We start from the raw sequence: 23,654 nt of genomic DNA, 5'->3' as shown, positions 1-23,654 counted from the left end.
AATACAAATATTTTGTATAGAGCTTTTATTTTATTTATTTTTATTCATAAGCTTCGCAGCCTTTTTTAAAATGAAATGATTATTAAATTAATTATTTTATATGAAAATCATCAAGTCGTATTTTATTAGTTTCTATTTATTTAATTTTTAAGCTTCGTTGCCTTATAAATGTTTATTCCATATGCTTTATTTGTATTAAAGTTGGCAACATTAAATGCTTAAATTATATAATATATATATGCTAAAAGCTACATGCTTCAATTTCAACTATAATATAAAATAAATAATGTTCGCATATAAAATGTAAATGTCGCTTAAAAACTACAATTAAATAATTCAAAGTTAAGAGTTATAATTTTCGTTCGACCGGCGCATCGACATCCACAAAATCAAAGTCCACTTCCGCCTCATGCCAACGCACGGATCTGCAGTTTGGATTTTTTCGGATGGTTGGGGGATGGTGCGAGAGAAAAATTTGTTTGTGGTTAGGTTCAGATTATATAGACTTTGTCGCTGTGAACACAAGAATTATTGGTGGGTATATGGTCGATTGTTATTATCTTATAATTAAAAAAACTAAAAAAAACTTTTGCAAGTAAAAATCATTTCAAAAACAAAAATCAAATATATGACGTTAAGTATTTGTTTTTAATAACGTTGGTAGAACCTGTTCATGCCAGCGGCGGGTGGTGGCGGTGGCGGCGGCGCTCCGCGTGGCGGAGTGCGACGTGCGCTAAAAAAATTAAATTATATTAGTTAATATAAAAAATAAATGATCCAATTGTTACTTCGCTACAGCGTCAGCGTCCTGCTGAGCACCGTAAATATCGCTTTCGTCCAAATCGTATTCATCGGTACCCGAGCGCGTTCTGTGGGTGGGAATTGGAAAAGTATTATAATATATATTGATAGTATATATTATTAATATATTGAAATTGATTTGAAAGTGAGGATGGGCGTGCTTTAGATTAATTATGTGCAGTTGAGAAATCAAATAACTGATTTATTCAAGAGTTAATGCTTCTAAGGATATTTCAATGGGCCTACGCCATATTGTAAGAGAGAGAAAGAAATAGTTAGGATGTGCAGATTGTTGTTTTACTTATTGAAGAGGATTTAGGACGAAGAATTTCAAGAGGCCTGTACTATGAAACTTAACGTGCTTAAGGATCAGTCAAGTCCACTCACAGACGCTGACTCCGCCTATTGACAATATCCTGCATTGCGCGCGTGGTCAAGGACACTTTGCTCTTCAAGCGCATTGGCGTGCGCGGCATGGGCACAGCCGCAGGTATATCCGGATTAACGCTTAGCGCTGGAGTCACAGGACGACGCACTGACTCGCTGCCAGCTCTATCCGCAGCTCGTCTTTATAAAAAAGTAAGGGACATAACTTGGAAGGCTTCGGGTCAATTTTGTTGAGGGGCAGAGACACTTACTGCTTGGGTTTATTACGAATTTGATTGCGATTATCCGTGGGCTGACGACGATTATCTGAGGGGCGTGGCTCGGGACTGGCGCTCTGCTGCGCACTCCAGCCATTGTCTTCGGGGCCATCCTCAAAGTCAAACGACTCGGTGCCCTGGCGTCGTCTAGCGAGTAAAGACTGTGGCTATCAAAGAGACTGGGGCAAGGCTGGGCCTGGGTCGTGGCCGGGGGGGCGCAACTTACAGTGGTGGCTTGACTTTGTTACGCGATTGCCAAATGTTGATTATCTTTCTAGACTGACTGCTCTCGCGCTCATTGGAGTTGGCACGACTGGGCGCACTGGATGAACCCCAATTGTCATCCTCGTGGCTAGTGCCAGTGCGACGGCTGAGTTTCAAAAGTAATGTGATGATAATGCAAAAAGTAAGCAACTAGTATGACTAATATATTGAGACAGCAGGAAGTAGTGCAAAATATTTCTTTGCCATAATTTTATACTTAAACAATAAAAGTTGAAAAATTATTCATAAGACTGTCAGTGTCAAAACATTTCTTAGTAGTTCTAAAATGTCTTTAAGGGAAAATAGAAAAAGGGATAAGAGGAAAATAGTTTCCTTGGAGTTTTGAAATATTTTTTAGTAGTTTAAAAGAGCAATTTGAACTCTCAGAAAGATTTGAGCATAAGAAATAATTAATGTTTATATTTTAAATTGTTTTTAGACATGGGTAAACTTCATCATGTTAAAGTTACAGTAGTGGCTCGTTATATTGAGCATGCTACAACAATTTTGCTATTGAAGTTGACCTGAGAGCCGAAGCTGAAGTGTTCGTAAAGCTGGCTCAGACTTTAGAGAGTTTTAGTGAGACTTTAGAGACTCCCTTGACTTTCTTCTATTCTCTTTACTTACAGCTGTGGTCGTCTGGGCACTGGCGTATTCAGATTTGACATTTCACGTCCGCGACTCAGCTCACGCTCGCGACTACGCTGATCACGCTCCCGCTCTCGTCCACGCTCCAGCTCACGCTGCTCCGATGGTCGCTGCGTTGAGTGCTGCTGCTGCTGCTGTGGCGGCGACTGTCTGGTGGGCGTCGAGTCATCATCAGCTATGTCCAAGGTCTCCTCCGTGGCAGTGCGTCGTCTGTGTTTTAAGATTAAATCGTTAGATCCTTAAGCCTTTGCGTTCAACGCTACTTACAGTACTGGCTTGACACGTCCTGTGCTGCTGGTGCTGCGTTCTCGCTGCTGCTCGCGCTTGCTGGCATTGCTGGCGCGCTGCTTTGAGCGTCCGCGCTGCTGCTGCTGGCTACGGCCACGTGAACGCTGCTGCTCCACGCTTCTATCGCTGCCATCGCTGCGCTGGCGTCTTGGCTTGCCTTTGCCTTTGCGTTTATGCGCCGTTTCCATGGCATGCAAACGCGTCTGTATGGTAATCAAATTGAGTCCCACTGGCGTGCCAATGGCCCAGAGCAGCAGCGTTAGAAATACAAAGAACCACAGGCCATTGACAAAGTCCACCAGATTGCGGCACAGAAAAGTGCGACTAGCATCGAATGTATCATAGAAGGGGCGACACTTGGTGGTGGTGTCTCCCAGCTGCGATTCCATAGTGGCTCGGCTGCTAGTCAAATAAGTCTTGAGGCTGTCAGGCGAAAGCACAAAAAACAATTTCAACAAGTGTTTATCTGTGCCAAACCTAATTGGCAAGACTATTTGCAAATGTAGTGTCTGCATTTCTACCAAAAGGCAGTTGGCAGTTGGCACTTGACCCACTTAAAGTTAGAGTACTAGCCACAATTCTAATGTGGATACTGCATGCCGACTTGGAAATACTTTAAACTACATGATATATGTATGAGTGGATTCAACTATAAAGTTTAGTAAAAGATCAAAATAAAATGTATTGACTATGTTTTAAATAAATTCATGAAATTAATAAAGCTTGCAGTTTTCTGAAACTTTCACACTCAAGAAAGCATTTAGGACTTTTCTGCTTTTTTTCATATGGTTTAAAATTTTGACAGTAGAGTAAATATGCCTATTCCAAAATACACTTGCATGATAAACAAAAAGTGAAATGCAATCAACATACTTGGCAAACTTAATCAGACGATTACGAGTTTCAATTATCTGATAAAACACTCTCTCGCTTGTAACTCATAAGTGCAGCTTTGTGCAGTTTTGAAACTGAGTTGAAGTTTGTAGTTTGATTTATTTGCACTCTCGTTTGTTTGTTTGTTTCGTTTGCCTGCTGCTGTGAAAAGAGCAACAAAATATTGCAAACAAGCAACAGACCAAAGAGAGCAGTCCAGTTGGAGAGCTGATTCAAGTGTGCGAAACTTCTTTCGTTGGAAAATAACTCAGATTTCAATCAGCAATTATAGTTCAGTAGGGCTGCCAGCAATTGCTGATTTCATTAATGAGAGGTATGCAGTACACAGACGTTAGGGATTTCAGAATTAAGGCATAGGTAATGCAATTTCATTTCGAAGAAATCAAATTCAAAATTCAAGCAACAAAGCGGTTGGCCAAGTTGGTGAATTTACTGGTGATGCATACGATTTGAATTGGTTAATGCCCTCACAAATTTCAGCAATCTTTTGTGAATTTTAATCTTTAATTTACTGGTTGATTCAACAACAAAAATTTTTGCTGAATAGCAGCCGAAGAGAGAAGAGAAGAAAAGGAAACAAAGTAGGCTAATATTGGTGAATTCCACAAATGTGAAGTTCACCAATGAACCATTCTGGAGGGTAACTACGTTTGTGTGGGTCATACGTACCGCTCTGTGTAGACGCGCGTCAGATTGTGACAAATCTCGCCGGCTTTGTTCTCCAAATAGCCTTGGATGTTCTTCAAATGATTGAGCGTTTGATTGACCTGCTTGGCCCAGGGCTCACGCTGCAGCTCGAGGGCTGTCAGATGATAGAGAATCTCGTTTTGTAAATTCTCCAGTGGCTGCAAAATGGATGCCTGCAAGCGTTTAGATCGACTGCCCAGCGTGGTCATGCGTGATGAGGTGGCCACATCCTGAATCTGAATGGAGTAAACGAAAACTTATAAGTTTGCAGCTTGGACTTTTGAGTCAACATTGACTGCTGTTGATTGACTCGGACTCTCTTCCTTACCTGCAGGGCAACTCGTTGCATTTGATCAATAAATGTGGCCAAATCCTTTTCGGGCGTGGGTGCACCAACACTGTTGCGGTATGTGGTCAAATTGAATGCGGATGTTTGCAGCATATTCTCGAGTATATTTTGTATGGACTGCGTCAATGAGAGCATGGTGCGTTCCGATACGGAAATTGCATCAATGGCCGTTGATACTTTGGGGAATTGTTTTAAATCGGCTATTTTCGTCGTATTAACGAACGCATCCAATTGAAAGACACTGTACGATGCTTGATTCTGTTCACAGCCCCTGCTCAGTTCGGTTTCAGTTTAGTTCAGTTCAATGATGTCATTTTGATTGGTCATTTGTGCAGTGCAGTTCAAATGCATGCACGTGCATGTTTGTGCATGTTTTCGGTTGGCAAAGAAATATCAAAAGATTTTCGTGATTTTACTACGCTGGCTGCTGTTCGAAACCACAGTAAGCCACACACACACACACACACAGACATAGAGACAATGAGTTAGCCTACGCTTTGCTGTGGGTCGGGTGGGTGGTTTGGGTGGTTTGCTGGCATGCGGTCTTGCATATTTGGCAACACTTGCTTGGGCATTGCTTTTGCATTTGTATGTGTGCAGATAATTGGAAACGGGCTTAAAATTTGTGGCTACCACGCATGTGAGTTTCCCACTCTCTCTGCTTCACACATTTTCTGCATGTGTGTGTGTGTGCGTTTGTGTGCTTTGGGGGATTTTGCGTAAAATTGAGTGCCATGTGGCTAGCAAATTTCATTGGACTTTCAAAACTTTGCGGCTTATACATCTACAGGCCATCTAAAGTCCAGAGACTTCTTGTGCTGTGGCTTTTGTCAAATAAGTGCTAGGCCAGTGCCAATATTGGATTGCCGCTCATCTGCTGTTAAAGCTCTTATCTGCTTATGCAACTTCAGAAACAACTTGAGGGTAATTACATTTGATTTGCTACAATTCAATAAGTGACAGTCTGGGGGCAGGTTAAACGCTCAGTTAAGGGGACTCTACTGGTTTGGCAATTCCTGGTAACATTCTTGCTAACCTTATACAGTGGATACTCGCTAGTAAGTATTGGTTAAGTGCTGCTTTTATTTTGCACTAAGGTTGTAGTAAGTTAAAGGGTAAATTAAAAAGCAAGACAAATCAAATTTCAAAATGGTAATTTTGATTATACAAGGAAAAAAATGGAATTCATTTTTGTTTGTAGAAATTTAATAAAATATATATTAAAAAATATGTTGCTAAGTTATAACTAATCAAAATTAACATTTTAAAATTTGATTTGATTAAAAAATATATTTTTTATTCTTATTCAGTTTCTGTTGGAAAGCAAATATAATTTGGATTTTAGATAGGTAGTTTTTATTATATCACAAAAAAAAAGAATTTGTTTTGCAGTTTATAAAATGAATTAATATAAATAATATTTTAAATTCCCATTTATTTTTTGTTCATTTTATTTATATATTTCATTTATCTGCTTTGCAGATTATAGTCTTTAAAATTGAGGTGAAGTTCAGTTTTGGGTTATACTTTTAACTAATATAGGTTTAAATTAATTAAAGTAGTTGTGGAAAAACTTGCTAATTGAAGTAGAGTTACATAAATTTGAGCAAAGGGTGCTCGGCACAGACTTTTGGGGGCTGTGGGGCTATCAAAATTACAGGCACGTACCGTATCAAAGTAATTGGATAATAAAATTCGTTAGCTGACAAGCAACGTGTGCGTATGTCTAATTAAACAGATATTAGTGCATGCAACTAAGCTAAGGCGTGAATTGTTTAACTCACCTGAGCGCTCTGCCCAGCTGCACGTTGACCACAGAGCGTCGAACGTCGGCGGGACGCAGCAGCTCGCCAATGATGCCGGTTTGCGGTTCTCTGGCATAGACATAGCCGGGCTTGTCCAGCAGCTTACCCAGCAGCTCATAGTTGTGGCCGTAGAGCGAGCGGCACAGAAACACTTGCGAATTACCGCCAATTGCCAATGAGATTACGGCGTAAATGCTGAGGCCGATGCTGCCGAGGCATATGAAGAGCACGGCTATGAAGAAGACCATGCCCGACTTGGTGTTTGATTCACAGATAAAGCAGCAATAGGACATCAGCAAAAATATTATGACCCAGACAATAAGCAAACCAGCTATCCAGCCCACACTCCAATAGCTGTTGGCCCAACGCTTCATCTCATTGTACGACGGCTCCAATGTTGGCCAAGTGCTCTGCAGTCGCTCCAGCAGCGCATTCACTGTCGACGTCAGCAGCTGTGCATTGGCCGTTGTCCTGTGACGAATGCTTGCCAATTGCTCCAGTGTGTCTGCCATAGAAGTGTCGACAAATTTAATTATCAATGCTCTGGGACTCAACTGACAGTAATTAATATTGTGTTAAACTTGGCGCAAATTATCTGTTATCCTACCGCATTGTTTGCTGTCTGTGGAAATTGAGAGAGACTAAGCCAATGCCCATTGCTATTGATTGAGTTCACATTTCTATTGAAACACTAATCGAGTTTGACTAGTTCAGAGTTCTGAGTTGATTAACTTGACTTATTTGTCATTTATCCATAAATGTGATTTGACTTTAATAGCTTTTGAATGTTGTTTGCTTAATTAATACAATATTTATACAATGTTATTAGCACATTAAACACTTTATTTACTTAAACATCGTTCAATAGCAAAGCCATTTCTATTCTTTAATTTTTAATGACTTTTAATGTACTCTCTCCTAGTTCATAAACAAAGCTGTTCATTTTATTGAGTAGTTAATGGTTTATGAACAATAAATTTGTATTTTTTATAGTCGTATGCTAGTGTTCTTTAACATTTTCTGTCATTTTATTAGCTCGTTATTGTTTATAGTCAAGTTCTTTTGCTACGCCTTAGATTCATTTAGTTTGTGAACTAAAAAAATACCTAATACGGTATATGAATGATGAATGTCTTTAAAAAACAAGAAAACAAATTCACGCAACTCTTTCACCGCTTGTTTAATCGCCGGCAGTCCAAACGCTACTGACCGCTATGTGGCCTGCTGCCTTAGCGCCAGACTCCCACACTAAGATCTTAGTGCAATAATAAAAGATGAGAGCGCAAGCCCCTCAGAGAGCGTGAGAGACAGTAACAGTTTGTTTGCTAGCGTGGGAAGCGCAGCTCGTGGCTTCCGTTTGCATAGGCTCTCGATCGCTGCGACTGAACGAGAGTGTCGCAGCGAATGCATCGTACGATGGGGTGCGAGGTCTTCGTTTTGACTGCAGGTATAAACTAAGCGTGGGAAGCAGACTGCCCTCAGCATAAGCGCCACACATTGATCACTGTGCAATACTAAAAGGTGAGAGCACAAGCTTCTCAGAGAGCGGAGCGACAGTAACAGTTTGTATGCTAGTGCGGGCAGCGATCGCTCTCTCGTTCGTTGAGATTGAACGAGAGCGTCGCTGCATCGTACGATGGGGTGCGCAGGCTTCGTTTTGACTGCAGGTATAAGCTGAGCGTGGGAAGCAGACTGCTTTCAGTATAAGCGCCATACATTCGTCACTGTGCAATAATAAAAGGTGAGAGCGCAAGCCACTCTGAGAGCGTGAGCAACGACGCACGTGGCTTTCATTTGCATGCGCTGCGACTGAGCTAGAGCGTCGCTGCATCGTACGATGTTTTGCTTTTTGACTGCAGGTATAAACTGACTGAAGAATTATTCAGTGGAAAGTTTTGGTGCGGACACCACGTGCATATTTGTATTGAATATTGCATTTAAAACATTAAATAAAATGTTCTACTTGGAAGACTAACTTAATATATAACAATTCAATTGAATATTGTTGAGCCTGATTTTTGCTTTCAATTTGTGCTGCAAGCTTTCGAATATAAATCATTTTTTATTATGAGCCTAATGTATGATGCAAAGAGTAATATCAAAACGATACAAGAAGCGTGTGTAACGAAGTTGCAGAAGAACTTATTAGCTTTAGTTTAATATACTTTAACCTAATAAACGTTTTCGATTTAAAACAGTTAGTAAAATTGAAATAATTGAAAACCTAAAGTTGCCAAAATATATAAAGAGCTCTAAAGCAAATGCCAAAGAAATATTTGTAAACAAGTGTGCTAAATAATAATTATTAACTTAGTCATCTTATTGAGCTTCCCACTACTTTGATATCAATACCGTTTGACTATTAAAGCATACAATGTGCGCTCAGCTTAAAGCAATCAACTTCCGCTTGCTGTGCAGTTTTATAAATATTTTGATTTCAATTGTTATTACTTGTACAGTACTTACAGTTTCGCTCGTAAGCCGTATCGTGTTTAACTTGTTGCGGGAAATTGCTGAAAATAGAACGTGAGACGCCAACTTCCGATGTTAGATTTTTGACAGTGGCACCAAATTCAATTTCCCCCAAGTAGCGCATGCGAAAAATACTCTGGTCCTCTTGCAGCTGACAAATTGCAAAAGAAAATTAGAAAAATAGCGAAAAACAAGCGACGACTTTTAGGCAACAAAGAAGTCTTGCCTGACCAAAACGTCGTCTTACCGTTTTTAGTGCATCGACTACGCCGTTCTCTTCGAAACTGCGTATACGCAGCGTATCACATAGCGGTCGATCCCTGTACGTGCATTGCCGCTGCAGCACGGACAGCTGTATCTGCAGCTCCTCCATGCGCGCGGCCGCCTCCTGGGACAACTTCAAGGCGCGTCCGACCGTCTCCTGCAGCATGAGCACGCGATAGATGAGCTCTGCGTTGGCTGCGACAAAATCCATGAAAATGTTATTATTATTATTGTAGCATATTTATTTTGAGCTGAGCTCAAGGCAAAGCCTTAGCCAAGCCAAGACTGGTGCTAAATTATACATTGTGCTATGCGAGCGCGAACATAATGCGCTTGTCGACTTGTCAACGGATGTGCTCCGACTCGGCTCGGCTATGGCGTCGTCTGTTGCGAATTTTCAGCCTCCACTCAATGCGCAGCGTTCGCCGTTTGCATTCAGATAATGAAATTGGGCGCAAACCAAACTGTTTGCCTTGCCAAACTTTCACAACAGACACACACAGAAATTTCTATATATAAACTTATAAGTTTTGCTTAAAAGTCAAGTGCTTGGCTAAAAACAACAAGTGTAGAATTTTAGATTTTTCTTTGGCAGTAGCAAAAGCAGTGGGGAAAAAATTTGATTGACAATTTTATAGTATCAACAATTTCAAACAATTTAAGTTTAAGTTTAAGCATTGCTACTTTATAATTATAGCTGTTAGATTAATTTAATAATTAAAGCAAAATATTTGTAATGATTTTATTAAGTGAAATTACAATTACTATTAAAATAATTCAAAAACAAATAATTCAATTCTGGAATCAGCGCATTACTTTAGACTATTAATATTAAAAATAGTGCAACGAATTCAATAATCATTATTTTTATTCATTAAAAATATATTTTGGAATATTTTGAATATTAATTTGACCATTTCTAATTATAATTTTTGATTATTTATTTATTTCAAGTCTAAATTTGAAATCAGTGCATTATTTTAGACTTTTAATATTAAACATAGTGCAACAAATTCAATAATAATTATTTTTATTAATAAAAATATATTTTGGAATACATATTAGTTTGACTATTTGAAAATTATTATTTATTTATTTCCAGTCTAAATTTGACTATTAATATTAGAAATAGTGCGAGGAATGCAATAATAATTTTTTTTTTATTAATAAAAATATATTTAGAATATTAGTACGGCTATTTGCAAATTATAACTTTTGTTTATACATTTTTTTCAAGTCAAATTTTGCTTCTTTACTTTTTATTTGTTGCGTCTAATGCTATTTAAATTTAAAATATATAAATACAACAATACTTGTGAGCTTTTGATTGAGCTGCAGTCAGCCTTGAATGCTCAATAAATAGAAAAGTGCGCTTGGCTATTGAGAAATGCGATAAAGCGCTTTGTCAATATAATTTATATATAGCTTAGCTTAGGCTGATGCTGAGTCTACGGCTTAGGCGTGGACCGCATGACAATACAATAGAACACAATGCGATTACAATGGAAATGACTGTGGTAATGGTATTTGGGTCAAGTCCGAGAGGCTGTTGTAAAACGCATGAGAGGGCGCAGAGCTGCGAAGAACACTTAACCAGCTGACTACTCACCCAGGCTAAGTGTTGTCAATGAATCATAGGCGAGCTCAAGGCCAGTGTGTGCAGATATTTCCGCTTGAATAGGTTCGCCCAGCAGCACATCAACGTCTACACATAAAGATAAATAAAAGAATAAGCGTATATATAGACTAAGTTAGTAGTTGAACTAAAATGCAGTGCTATATCTATAGCTATGACTCTCTTTTTGTAGGGCAGACAATCACTGCAATAACTCACAATGCATTGCATAAAGTTTTGAGCATAATACATGAATCGAAAACTATAAATGTGCCCATGATAAAGTTTTGGCTCCATGCAAACTTTTATTATTCTCCCCACCACACTGACCTTCCAAGTCTTTGACGACTTTCTCAACGGAAACATGAAAGCCATTATCCAGTTTGTGTTTGATTTGTAGATGCGTGTCCTTTAGAAAAACCTCCACATCGTGCACCGCCGCCTTGACCATCTCCGGCGTCATCTCAATGCCCGTGGACAGGCGACTGTTGGCATAAAATATGCTCACGTCGCTTAGCCTGCCAAACAAATAAAATGCACCATCATTTATGCCACCACCCAAAAAACTTTGTCAACAACTCGCCAACTTGAACTTCTACCCACTCACGTTAGCAATATGAACACAATCCAAAGTGTCAGCAGTGCGGCGCTCTTGCGACAACGCAGATTATTCTCCAGCGACTCGTCGCGTATGTTCACCGGTGCATTGCTTATGGCATTCACTTCGTCCTGTGTGCTGCGGCGGCCACAGCACCAGGCGCAGGTGGCAATCAACGGCACCAGTGCCAATATCGCGAATATGCTCATCAACGCTATAAAACCGGATTCAATTTTTATGGCCTACAGGGAAGCAAATCAATGCGCGTTAGTCAAGTCAATTTGTTTATGTTTTTGCACTTGCTTGCTGCACTTACATTGGAGGCGAAATCAACCAGGCTGACATTTTTGTGTAACACATCGCGTATGGAATCTGCAATGCAAAAATTACGCATACGCATAGTGTATACTCATTACTCAATTTAAGTTGCAATTTTTATAGCAATAAATTAAATATGCAAATAAATAGAATTTATAGCTATAATTGAATTATTATTAAAATACTTATAAGAAATAAATAATTTATTTTAAAAAATTGACAGAATTTAATAAAATAATTTGAATTCCATTTGATATAAATATGGAAGTTTAGCTTAAATATGACAACAATTCGTAATTTTAATTGTTAATATGCACATTCAATAAAATATTCCAATTTCATTTTCAATTATAAATTTAAATAAAAATGAAATTTAAATGAATTTAAATATGAAAGGCATTCGTATTTTTTAATACAAATAGATATATAATTTTCAAAGTTATTAATAAATAAATATGCATACAAACAATATAAAAACATAAATAAAAAACAAAAACATAAAATAATGAAGTAAATTAGTATTTTTAATTTATTAATTTTAATTTAATTTAAATAAATGTACCACAACTATTTGGTATTGTCAATTAAGTTGCAATGTTAAAGCTTTAAACGATTTATAAATTTGCATAAATATTTTAAAATTGTTTAAATGCTGCAAAGTTGAATAAATTTAAATCTATAGTGAAGCAATAAACTGGAATTATGACTTTCTGGCTAAACGCATATTTTTTGTTAAATTTTTAATTAAAGTACATTAATATTTAGTAATTATTTATTTACGGAATTCTGACTTTCGCTTTGCTCAATTATATGCTGAGTGAGCACCACGTTGAGCAAATTGCAGGCGGCCAGCGAGCGCGTGTCGCTCTCCTGCAGCTCGACGCGTGGAAAGGCAGACATGACCATAAAGTTGGAGCTCTCATATTGCGGCCTGGCGAGGCGCACATAACGATACAGATCCGCTATGTTGTGGGTGTGATTAAAGCGAGCAGCCAAGCGACTGCCGTCGGCTAAGCGAAACTGAATGGTGGTCAAAGCCGCTTGAACATTCAACTGGAGCGAACGCTCTGCATGCAATTCCAGTAGCTGCTGTTGCTGGGGCAGCGTGATGGCCAACTGGGCGTCAGCAGCAGCAGCTGCTGTTGTTGGGGTGTTGTCTGTGCTGGTGGGTGGCACTGGACTGCCTAGAGCGCGACCGGGACCCATAAACTGTTTGCGCGATAGATGGCGAAATGAGATGTTTGTATGATCCTGTATGCTTAGCTCAATGCGTTGGCCCAGCTGCTGCATTTCGTCGGGATAATCGCCACGCATAATGGCGCGCAGGAATCGCTCATTCTCGGGCACCTCATAGAGACGCAGCGAGCCGTCGTCTAATGAGAAGCCTTCGGACCACAGATGCAGCACCACCATCGTTTGCTCTGGCTCCGTAAGCTCCGAGTCTGTGTCCGCAGCGGCGTCGCGTGCATCGCGCGTGGGTGGCGGATTGATGGGATGTGCGCTGCCCAGACGCACGCCATGTCCCCAGGCGCGCAGGCTGCGATCGCTGTCCACAGTTGTTAGCGCTGGCGTCGAGTTTTCAATCTGCACGCGCTTGGCGCTGGATTGACCCAATATCTGCTGGCCCGAGCTTTCGGAACCGCCGGCATAGTACGCATCCGGCTCGTGGCCCGGCTGCTGGGCATGGCGGCTGAACAAACTCTCCAGCGACTGCAGTCCTTGGTTCGTGGCTATGGTGACGCTGCTGCGCTGCTTCATGCTGCGATCGGATTCGTATTTGCGGCTCGCCTGCTCCAGTGTCCAGTTGTTGGTGCTTAGATAATGACGCGCCACATCCTCGGGCTCGCCATGCTTTTGCATAAAGCTGGCCAGCTTTTGCTCATCGGACATCGGTGCATTGGCTGGTCGCAGCACTCCAACTCACGAATTTCGAATTTTGTACTACGCAACGCTTTGCCAATTTATTTTTGAATTTCATTTTCATTTTCATTTCCATGCGCTGCCTACTGGTCGACAATTTTTCAACTCTAATCCTTGGCGCTAAAGTCAAACGCATTGCCATGTCCTTGTGCCCTTGCGTGCATATTTGATAAGGACTCTAAATCGTGTACTACATCGCATTAATGTAAATGCCATAAAATATGCTCGTTTCTATGTACGCCAACTGAATTTAGTGTCATAATTTAATCCAATGTCGAGCAACTAACACGCACTGGACGAGCTCAGCTGCAGTAAATCATTTACTTTAAGCAATAAGCGATCTTTAAATGCATTTGTTGCACTAAAAATTAGTTAAAGCTGTAGCAGACATGCTTAAAATGTTTTAAAATTAGCTTAAAGCACAAATTGAAGTGCTTTTGTCTTAAATATAAATAAATATTTTCGTTAATTTTTAACAGATTTTCTAAATTTATAGCTGACTTAAGTAAATAACATGTTTTAAACTATTATTTGGCTAATAAATTACATTTTGTTTATGAATATTTTCAAGCAAAGAATTTAATGGTTAAGAATTTAATATGAAGAGCTCAGTTATGCTATCAAAAATTATTTTAAAGTAACTTTATTCAACTTTTGACTGACAAATATAATTTAATCATCATCTATATATATACATTTAATATTTTAAAACTATGTAAAATTTGTTGCTTAATATATACTTTAATGTTAAAAAGAAATTTAAATGCATTTACTTACATTTTAATTATAAAAATGCTTGCAAATTAATATACACATTTTATTTAAAACTTTATTTAAATAAAAAATATATTATTTAATCATCATCTTTATATAGAGAATGTTTTAAAAATAACTAAAATTGTTGCTTAATAGATTCTTTAATGTTAAAAAGAAATTTAAATACTTTTATTTATATTTTAGTTATAAAAATACGCGCATGTATGTTCAAAGTATATTAAAAAACTGTATTAAAATTCAAAATATATTTAGAAATAATGCATTGAACAACTTTAACTATTAAATACAATAAATATAAAATTTAGAAAGCAAGCTTAACTTTTTATATTGCAATAAAATGATATAAAATCTTGAGTTTGCCGAGCTTGGTGCAGTAACTAATTCCTTTATTGTTGGCAGCCAGTGCAAACTATATATGACCCTCTTCAGACACACAGACAGACACACACACACACACACGCACATACACACATATGCTTGAGAGCAGACACACACATGGTGGTGACCCCTTTAGCTGTTTTGTGGACTTACCGAGCGGCAATTCTTCGGGCGTGATAAGCGATAAAAATTCACTAACGTAGGTGAATATAAATGGTCCTGGCGCAATGTCCATGCCTGGTATGCTGTATGTAAAAAATGTATTTGGCGTTGTTGTTGTTGTTGTTGCTATTGCTGTTGCTGGCGTTGCTGGCGTCGATGCTGTGGCGCTGGACATGGCTGCGGCCAAGGCTGCTGTTGTTGCTGTTGACGAGGACATAATTGTTGTTGCGGCTGGCGTTGGCAGTGTTAGATTACGTATACGTAGTAGGTCCATCTTTGGCTTGCGAAACTGAAAAAGGCACAAAGGCAAGGCATATGTTGTTGTTAGTTGTGTGCGAGAGAATATTGTAAAATATTTTTGGCATTTTATGTACCAATTATGCATTCATATTCATGCTCTCATGCCTAGAGGATTATGAGTCGCATATTTATTAAATTAATAAATTTGCTGCTGGAAATGAATTTATGGGCAACATTTTTGGCTTTTTTATATAATTTAATAGACTGTGGGCAGCGTATAAATAAATTGAAAACTAAAAGCAAACAACACTGCGTATGCGTATTATTTTTGCAGACTACAAAGTGTTGCCCCAATTTGTAAGCGTTTTGTTCTTGAATGTTGCAACGCCTTGAATTCAATTTTAACGTTAATTCTATTAATTTCATGTTGCATTTTATTTGCTGTTGCCCCAACGACTGTAAACAATATGCAGCGTTGTCTCTCTCTCTCTCTCTTTCTCTTTCTCTTTGCTGTTGGGTAATGACTTTCACTGTCTGTATTACATTTTGTTTTCGCTTGTCTCTTTGGCCAATTTACAGTCGCTGGTCGCCGAACCCCAAAGCAGCTGCTGCTGCTGAAGCCCCGCAAGCTTGCAACTCTTTTAGTTTCCTTGACAATACATACGCACACGTGTGTTTGTGTGTGTGTGAGCCAATACTAATTGCTTGCCTCTGGGATTTACACTGTGCGGCAAATGAATTAGAACAAAACATCGCAGCAACGAGCAGCACTTAAATACTCTTGAGCGCTAAAGTGGGTCATTAAAATTCGATACTCAATAATGAGTGTGTGTGTGTGTGTGTGGCTGGGGGGTTGGTGTGTGGGTGGCTATTATGTGAGCTCAATGAACACGAGTCAAGGCGCTTGAATTTGCCAGACAAGCTCTTTTGAAGGCAACTCGATACGCAGTTACATTTGTTGTTGTCTCCTTGTTGCTGTTGTGACTGTTTGCTAGAGTCGCTCTTATGATAGCTGCGAGTATAATAGCATAAGGTGACAAAGTTCATGCGAGGGGTCAAACAGCATGCATAATGCCAACAAATTATATGGAGTACACTAATTACTTCATTTAGCCAGCAGCTCTATTTTTCATGAGTACGAAGAGGCAAAAGCAAATAAAGTAAGCAAGAGGTAAAGCAACAAATAATTCTTTATTTAACATGAACTCTGAACAGTTGCTGGTAAATGCAAATAATAAATATTTAAAATAAATGTAGCTAAAATTAAAAGTTGCTTAAAATAGCAAAAGCAAAAATGTTTCAACAGTTTAGCAATAGATAACTAATTGGTAAACCCATAAGCATTTAGTCTTGTCTTGATAAATTCTGAATTTCAATGAATATTTATTGGTTTTATTGCAGATTAAAATCATTATATTGTTGATGATTTCAATCACTCATTTATTGATAATTAAAATCATTCTAAAAACCTTTGCTTACTTTTAAAGCTTTATTCATATTCATAGTGTTCATTTTGTAGCATTAAGCAAACAACAAACATTTGTTGCAAGGACCTTTTCTCATTAATACACTTAATTGCTTAGCGCTTTTATAAGAGCTCGAACAGATTTGGGTTAGTGTAAGTGAGAAGTTAAATAAAATAAAATACACTGCGTAAGATTCATTAATCCACACAGTGTAATTTATAGGGGAGGGGTAGGGGAATTTAAATGAATAAATCTAGGGGAGCAACACGTTCTAGGTGGTCACAGGGACAGGTGTGGCGAAAAAGAGATTTTGCGTATTTGTTTGTCGTATAAGTTCATACAAGAAAAGAGGAGCACAAACATTGAGAGATAATACGATGAAATCTCCACTATAGCTGAGTGAAACTGAAAAATGAAATGGACTCAACAAATATAAACCACTCACTTATTTAAACATAAACAACACACCGCACATTTGAAAACTCCAACTAAATTTGAATTTCCAGTTTTTTTGAAATTGCTACAATTAATAAATAAAAATTCAGCGCTATTAAACAAGCTCAAATGACTGATTATTACTTAATACTTTAATAAGCAATAAACAGTTATTAAAACTCATATCACTCTCCAAATTTAAATGACTATTTAATTTAGTACAAAACGCATGCAATTAATTTGAGGCAACGCTCATTGAAGTCAATTGATTTGTTTTTTAATCATCAGATTTATGCTAAATGCTCCAATTCCCAATTCCCAAAGCAACAGCACACAACATTCTACTAATTAATAATTTATATGAATTTTGCGAAATATGCAAATTTACCTTATTTACTGGCTCTAATTGATTGATTTAGTTTTGCGCTACTCCATACGCTTTACTTTCTCCCTCTCTCTTGCTCGCTCGCACACACTGCTCGCTGCTTTTCCACTCACACTTGTGTAATTAGTGCGCTCATTAAATGTTTTTGCACATAGCACATCTGACTTTTGCAATGAAAGCTCATTAAAATCCTAAAAATATTGCACACTTAGCAAATTTATTTGAACATTTTGTCATTTCATAAATCGATTAAAGCTGCCACAAAGCGTTAATATTAGTTCAATCAGCACTTTATGTTGCAAATTATTATCAGTTGTTTATTTTTGTCCTGTTTGTTAGACCAAAAGGTTTTTTTCTTAACTGCTCAAACACGTTTCACTATCGAACGACCACACCAGACTGAACTGTACGCAGCTAAATGCTTAAATAATCGCCAAAGAAAACTTAGAAATTTTTTTCTGTTTTATTTTGAATTGGCAATAGAGCAATAGAGAATAAAAATCAAACCGGCTAAAGCGTGTGGTATGATAAGCCATAAACAGTGGTGAGTTCTTCACTTCAGTTGCATTCACGTGTTGTCTTCCGAAGAATTGGCGGGAGCGCCTTAGTAGGCCAACTATTGTTGAAAGACAAAAAGGTTACTAAATTAATATAAAGTCAACTATTCTAGCTAAAATGTGTACTAATAATAAGATTACAATAATGATTGCGATTAGAACGAATTAAAACAGAATGCGGAATTTTTTAAAAATATGCAAGGCAATTAAAAATAATATTTTAATGTATTTAGATTATTTGCAATTGCCTAAATTTCTTTATTTCAAGAGAATTTTGAAATGATTTAACTCACAATTGCTTAAGAAAAATTGTCTTCCTGAAAATAAATAAAAATTTTAAAATTTGTTTAATACTTTTTTTAAATTTGAATAAATAATTGACATGTGTTAAGGCACGAACAAATTAATTGAGCAATTTTAGATTGCATTAACTTGTGCTGATACTTAAGTCATTAAGATATTTTCATTAAAATCGTCTAAAATGTTTTTAATTATTTTGGTATTTAAGAAATATTTATTAATATTTATGTATGTATATGTATGTATATGTATGTGTATGTAATGTATTTTATTATTCATGTTCAATTTCATTCATTTTTATTAAATTTTGACCGTAATTAGTTTTTTGACTATGGGTAAATACCTATAAAATTTGTATTAAATAATAAAATTATTAGACGACTGATATGTATTTATTTAAAATGAAGACATATATAATTTACATTTCATTATATTAATTGTGAAACTATCGATTGACTTATATATTGACTTATGTTGGTTATGACTTACTCTTAAAATTATTTTCGCAACCTTAAGCCTCAGATTTTGCATAGAGCAAGCAGACCTTAGCTCTTTTATTTAAAGTGTCAAGTGTGAGGAGCTAAACTATTTTTTGTATGGCACATGCTTGTCGCGCAGCAGGATGTCCGCTGTTGTGTGCCTGGCTTGCCAGCCGCTCACGCTAGTGCCTGCAACTTTTGCCTAACATATTGTCAGAGGCTCACAGCATGTGTTGGCATTGACAAGCGGCAACAGCAACAGGCACAGGCACAGGCTAAAGCAAAAGCAACAATATTGTTGCAAGTCAACGCTTGAAATGTCTTTTCATGGCTAAAATTCAATTTGGCTTTGATTTATGCATTTTGTGTCTCGCATTCAAAGAAGTTGCTGCTGCTGCTGACAACAAGACTTGAAGAAATTAAAGCTGACAGCAACTGCAGTGTCTGACAAGTTTGCTTAACTTCAAGTGTGAACTTTATTTAAGCTCTTTATTTAATTTATTTCAACATACAATTAGTCTAAGTAACACAGCTCAGTGCCGCGTTGTGTGTTATTACATCCCACAGGAGCTAAGGACGCACCCAAATTGCCAGCAGCACTGCGGCTATAAAAACGCTGTGGGCTTGCGCTACGCCGTTCAGTTGACTTCACTTCACAATGGCAGCGGCGGCGGCTACGTCGGATTATCCAGTGCAGGCTGAAAAGCTTAGCTGCATATTACCCGGTCCGGAACTATTGGCATTGCCCAATTTCGATTATCAACGCGCGAGCATAACTTCGGCAGCTCTTAGTGATGTGCCCAGTGATGTGATTATCAAATCGCGTATACGCTACGGTAGCCGTCTGTCTGCCTGCAAGGGTTTGCTGCTGGAATACTCGAAGAGCACAACCATTCATGGCATACGCTATATATTTGAAGTGCATCGTCCCATCTATGAAAAGTGCGTAGCATAAAATAACAAGAGTTACTAATAGCAAATTAAGCTTAGAACAAATAAGAAAAATGTTTGTTGTTCAGCATGTTTAAGTTTCATTCATAAAAGTAAAAGATTTTTTTTTAGTAATGTTCTATTTATTAAAAAGTAATTTCCCAGTTTAAAGGCATGTATAAATGTAAGCATAGTTGGAGCTTTACTAGCAATTGTTTATTTATATTTATTTAAGACATTTTTTACTTTATAAATTTTCTAATAATGGCTTGGCTTGGGTTAAATGTAAGCAAAGTACTTTAGAGGAAACTTTTAATAAAATAATTAGAATAAAAGTATTAGATGAGTTTTTATAAAAACCATCTTTTCAAAATGTACCAAGAAAATAACTAAAAAAAATGTTTTTATATACGTTTGTATTGAGATTCTATAAAAAATAAAAGTAAGTAAACATATATAGGTGTTAAATGATGAGTACATCATTTTTTTTTAATGGGTGAACTAATAATTTTAATTACTTAATGTATTAAAAAAATAACTAATGAAAATGATTTCATATATGTATAAAATAATAATATATATATTTCGATTAATATACAAATACTTAACATTAGTACCAGAAACTGTTATAGAATTAAATTTAGTATTAAAAAATGAAATTGTGATGCTGGCGGACTAAACAAATAAGCTAATATTATTTATAATTATTTTCAAAATTATAAAATTACATATTTGAATTTATTTCTTGTGCATTGCAGATTATATTGGCTGATATTGACCTGCACATCCGTTTACTTTGCCGTCTCGCTTATATGGGCGACCTATTTGAAGTGGCAGGACTCGCCGGTTATATTGGGTTTCGATGAGACGCTGGTGCCGGTGCATAAGATACCCTTTCCCACTATAACCATCTGCCCGGAGATCAAAATGGAGCGCAACGTGTTCGACTATGCCAACATATCCGATGAAATCTGGCGAACATATCAGGAAACGAACGATTTATCTGGCATAGATGAAATCGAGTTGAGTGTGTGGCGCAGCTTGGGGCTTTAAAGTTAATTAAAGTTTGCATTTTTTGTTTTCTCCGTTTTTGCAGCCTGGAGCGCATGGCGGCCACGTTGCATATATGCGATGCGGATGTGGCTGCCAAGTTTGCGCCCTTGTTGGCAAAGCTGAGCAGCCTGCAGGCGCTGGATGTGCCAGAGACCTTGGTCGATTTGAGTTTGTCGAAAAATCTAACGGGGCCGTTTTGCAAGTGGAGCGGACGTTTCTATTTCTGCGATAAGCTGTTCGATTTTGTGGCCACGGATGAAGGCATTTGCTATCAATTCAATGGACTGCGACCCAAGGACATTTATCGTGATGAGCGTTACATTAGCTACGTCGATCCGGATGTAGTTGATTTCCAAAACTATTTCGATGTCGATCTGGATCGACTCGATAACATTACAGGCAGCTGGTCACTGGACGAGGGTTTTGTCAATCAATCCTCCAATTCTTATCCACAGCGCACGGTCATCTCATCGGCTCGCAATGGCTTCTTCGCCTTTCTGCAGGGCATGGAGCATAACTATGACTACGACTGTCGCAGGTTCAAGCAAGGATATAAGGTGAGTAAACAATTTTTATATATTATATTATACTAACATTTATATTTGCTGCTGCTGCTGCTGCTTCTCAGGTGTTTCTCAACTCTCCGGAGAGCGTGCCGCTCACCTCTGGCAATTACATATTGGTGCCCCATGGCAATGAAGTCATCGTTAGTGTGCTGCCCAACTATGTCGTGTCCACGGATAATTTGCGTGAAATTAGCTCAGACAAGTAAGTAAACATAGTCAGGTGTTAAATAATGATTACATTACTTTTTATTTAAAGTGTGAACTAATAACTAATTCGGCTGCGCTCAGTTATTGCTTAACTTCGATTAAATAAGAGAAAATTAAATTTATAATTTTAAAAAAATTCAAATAATGTTAAAATTATGCCTAGTTTTGGTTGCGCTTAATTACTTATTGATTTCGATAATAATTACAATAATTAATTTTAAAGTATTTTTCTTCTAAATTTCATTTATTGATTTATTTTGGCGAGTTTTGATAATATTTGATTATGACAGAACAAATATAGTACAAATTGTTTATTTGTATTTTTTTCACATAATTTGGATATTTGCACTCAATTTTGTTTATAAAAAACGTCTATTTATTTATTTGCTTGATAACAATAATTAATTTTAAAGTTTTTTTATTTTTAATTCTATTTTATGATTTATTTTTGTGAGCTTTGTTAAATATTTATATGACAGAACAAATTGTTAATTGTTTTTTTTTACTTTTATATTTATTTACAATCTAACTATTTAAAGCTAATAAAGCTAATAAGTAAGTTCTAAGGCTTGAAATTTCGCATTCATTTTATTTTTGAACGCATATTTATTTATTTAAACGCATTTAACGCAGTTTATTTGCCACGTTAGCTATAAAACTAAAGTGTTAAAGTAAAGCTCATGCGAATATTTTCTTTGCAGCTGTTAACTGTTTTTTAACTTTAACTTGCATGCAGCCCTCACAACTTAAACTCTTCACAGCAACTTACTTGCTTCAACTCTTTGCTCTAGACTAAACTTAAAGCGATTAATACTTGAACTTTTATGCAACTAATCGATGCTTAAACTTGCTCAATTCAAACCGAAAAGATATTTAAAATGGCCTGACTTAGCATAAACATTACGCTAATATTTCATAAATAATTCAAACTATTTATAATAATAATAATTAATAAACATATTAAATTCTATATTTTTCGCTTAGACGTCAGTGCTACTTCGATGATGAGCGTGATCTGCAATATTTCCGCAGCTATTCGCAGAGCAATTGCCAAACGGAATGTCTGGCCAACTTTACTATGAACCGATGTGGCTGCGTCAAGTTCTGGATGCCCAGTAAGTGCCTGAGAAGCTTTCAAATGTGCTGCAACTAATTTTTTATTATTGCAGAGCCTTTCCATGTGCCTGTCTGTGGTGTAGACAGCATTGCTTGCTACACGGCGGCGCAGGATGAGCTATATATGCTGCTGCAGAATCAGACCATGCAGCAGAGCATTGACCCAACTGCTCCCATCATGTGCGATTGCATGCCCGCCTGCACCTCACTGGAGTACAACTTTGAAATCTCACGTGCCGTCTACGATATTGAGAAAACGATTACCGCACTGCGTGAAGTCTACGAAGTTACTGAGTTAGCAGTTATGCATATAATTTAATCAACTAAGCTAATTTACTCTTTATTTTTTCAGTGTCATTGGCTCACGTCTCACTGTTTATTTCAAGGAGCAACAGTTCACTGCTATAAAGCGCACAATTCTCTTTGGCGTCTCCACTTTGATTTCCAATTGCGGCGGCATCTTTGGCTTGTTCATGGGCATCTCCAGTTTGAGCTTCATTGAGCTGGTTTATTTCTTCTGCATGCGCATCTGTGGCAGTTGCAAGCAGCGACGCAAGCGCAAGGGCAAGCAGCTGTTTACACATGAGCAATTGGAATAAAAGTCCTAGCGATTGTCCAACAAATTTAAAAAGAAATTGTTAAAGTGTGTTTATCATAAATTCAATCATTTATATGTCGCAAATATCTTGAAAGCCTTACATTTGATTAAAGTCAGATTAAAATCAGATTAAAACGATTATCTCAAGCATAATCAGTTAATAAATATAATATTGAAATTGATTATTTTAAATGAAAATTGTGTTTAGAACTAGCCCTTGCCAAACTCGAACTATAGATATGATCCTATTGCTTTTAAGACACTAAAATAAATTTATTAAAATAAAAGTACAAGTGTTCTGCTTATATTGTTTAATAAATTTATGCTCTGATTCGTTTTAATTGTGCATAATTAGTCCTCAAATGAAACAAATATCAGTAGTTTACATATAAATAAATTTCAGCCGACATGCATTTCCACAAATAAAACTTTAACGCC

The 23,654-nt window shown here is 37.2% G+C and overlaps 3 protein-coding genes across 7 annotated transcripts; 1 reads left to right on the top strand and 2 right to left on the bottom strand.

The window, feature by feature from the left end:
• Positions 1 to 280: 280 nt before the first annotated feature.
• LOC108597069 (prominin-2) lies at positions 281 to 17,794 on the bottom strand. Of its 5 annotated transcripts, XM_017983399.1 has the most exons (20): positions 17,414 to 17,794; positions 14,876 to 15,173; positions 11,646 to 11,701; positions 11,339 to 11,571; positions 11,062 to 11,249; positions 10,726 to 10,821; positions 9,100 to 9,311; positions 8,847 to 9,003; positions 6,360 to 6,885; positions 4,555 to 4,846; positions 4,209 to 4,462; positions 2,625 to 3,068; positions 2,357 to 2,567; positions 2,296 to 2,324; positions 1,672 to 1,797; positions 1,440 to 1,592; positions 1,189 to 1,368; positions 789 to 869; positions 668 to 733; positions 281 to 425 (listed from the first exon to the last, which is right to left on the bottom strand). In XM_017983399.1, exons 2-20 carry the CDS (start codon positions 15,156 to 15,158, stop codon positions 350 to 352), a joined length of 3,663 nt encoding a protein of 1,220 aa, XP_017838888.1. In that variant the 5' UTR covers positions 15,159 to 15,173; positions 17,414 to 17,794; the 3' UTR covers positions 281 to 349. The 5 variants fall into 5 exon arrangements, with proteins under 5 accessions (XP_017838888.1, XP_017838886.1, XP_017838884.1 ...); XM_017983397.2 differs by lacking the exons at positions 1,189 to 1,368; positions 1,440 to 1,592; positions 1,672 to 1,797; positions 2,296 to 2,324 and having other exon boundaries at positions 2,337 to 2,567; positions 4,555 to 4,624; positions 17,414 to 17,792; XM_017983395.2 differs by lacking the exons at positions 1,189 to 1,368; positions 1,440 to 1,592; positions 1,672 to 1,797; positions 2,296 to 2,324 and having other exon boundaries at positions 2,337 to 2,567; positions 17,414 to 17,791.
• On the bottom strand, positions 12,401 to 13,627 carry LOC108597070 (NSFL1 cofactor p47). Its single transcript, XM_017983400.2, has one exon. It carries the CDS (start codon positions 13,535 to 13,537, stop codon positions 12,416 to 12,418), a length of 1,122 nt encoding a protein of 373 aa, XP_017838889.1. The 5' UTR covers positions 13,538 to 13,627; the 3' UTR covers positions 12,401 to 12,415.
• A 1,610-nt stretch (positions 17,795 to 19,404) lies between the features above and the next one.
• Positions 19,405 to 23,331, top strand: LOC108594848 (pickpocket protein 28). The gene is made up of 7 exons (XM_017979986.1): positions 19,405 to 19,688; positions 20,435 to 20,698; positions 20,773 to 21,286; positions 21,358 to 21,497; positions 22,487 to 22,617; positions 22,672 to 22,912; positions 22,971 to 23,331. The coding sequence occupies exons 1-7, from the start codon at positions 19,405 to 19,407 to the stop codon at positions 23,215 to 23,217; spliced, it is 1,821 nt and encodes a 606-aa protein (XP_017835475.1). The 3' UTR covers positions 23,218 to 23,331.
• The last annotated feature ends 323 nt before the right edge of the window (positions 23,332 to 23,654 follow it).

The sequence above is a fragment of the Drosophila busckii genome, chromosome 2R (genome assembly GCF_011750605.1).
Source record: "Drosophila busckii strain San Diego stock center, stock number 13000-0081.31 chromosome 2R, ASM1175060v1, whole genome shotgun sequence".
Classification (NCBI taxonomy): domain Eukaryota; kingdom Metazoa; phylum Arthropoda; class Insecta; order Diptera; family Drosophilidae; genus Drosophila; species Drosophila busckii.
The sequence above is the reverse complement of the archived record's forward strand: the minus strand, read 5'-3'. Positions and strand labels throughout refer to the sequence as shown.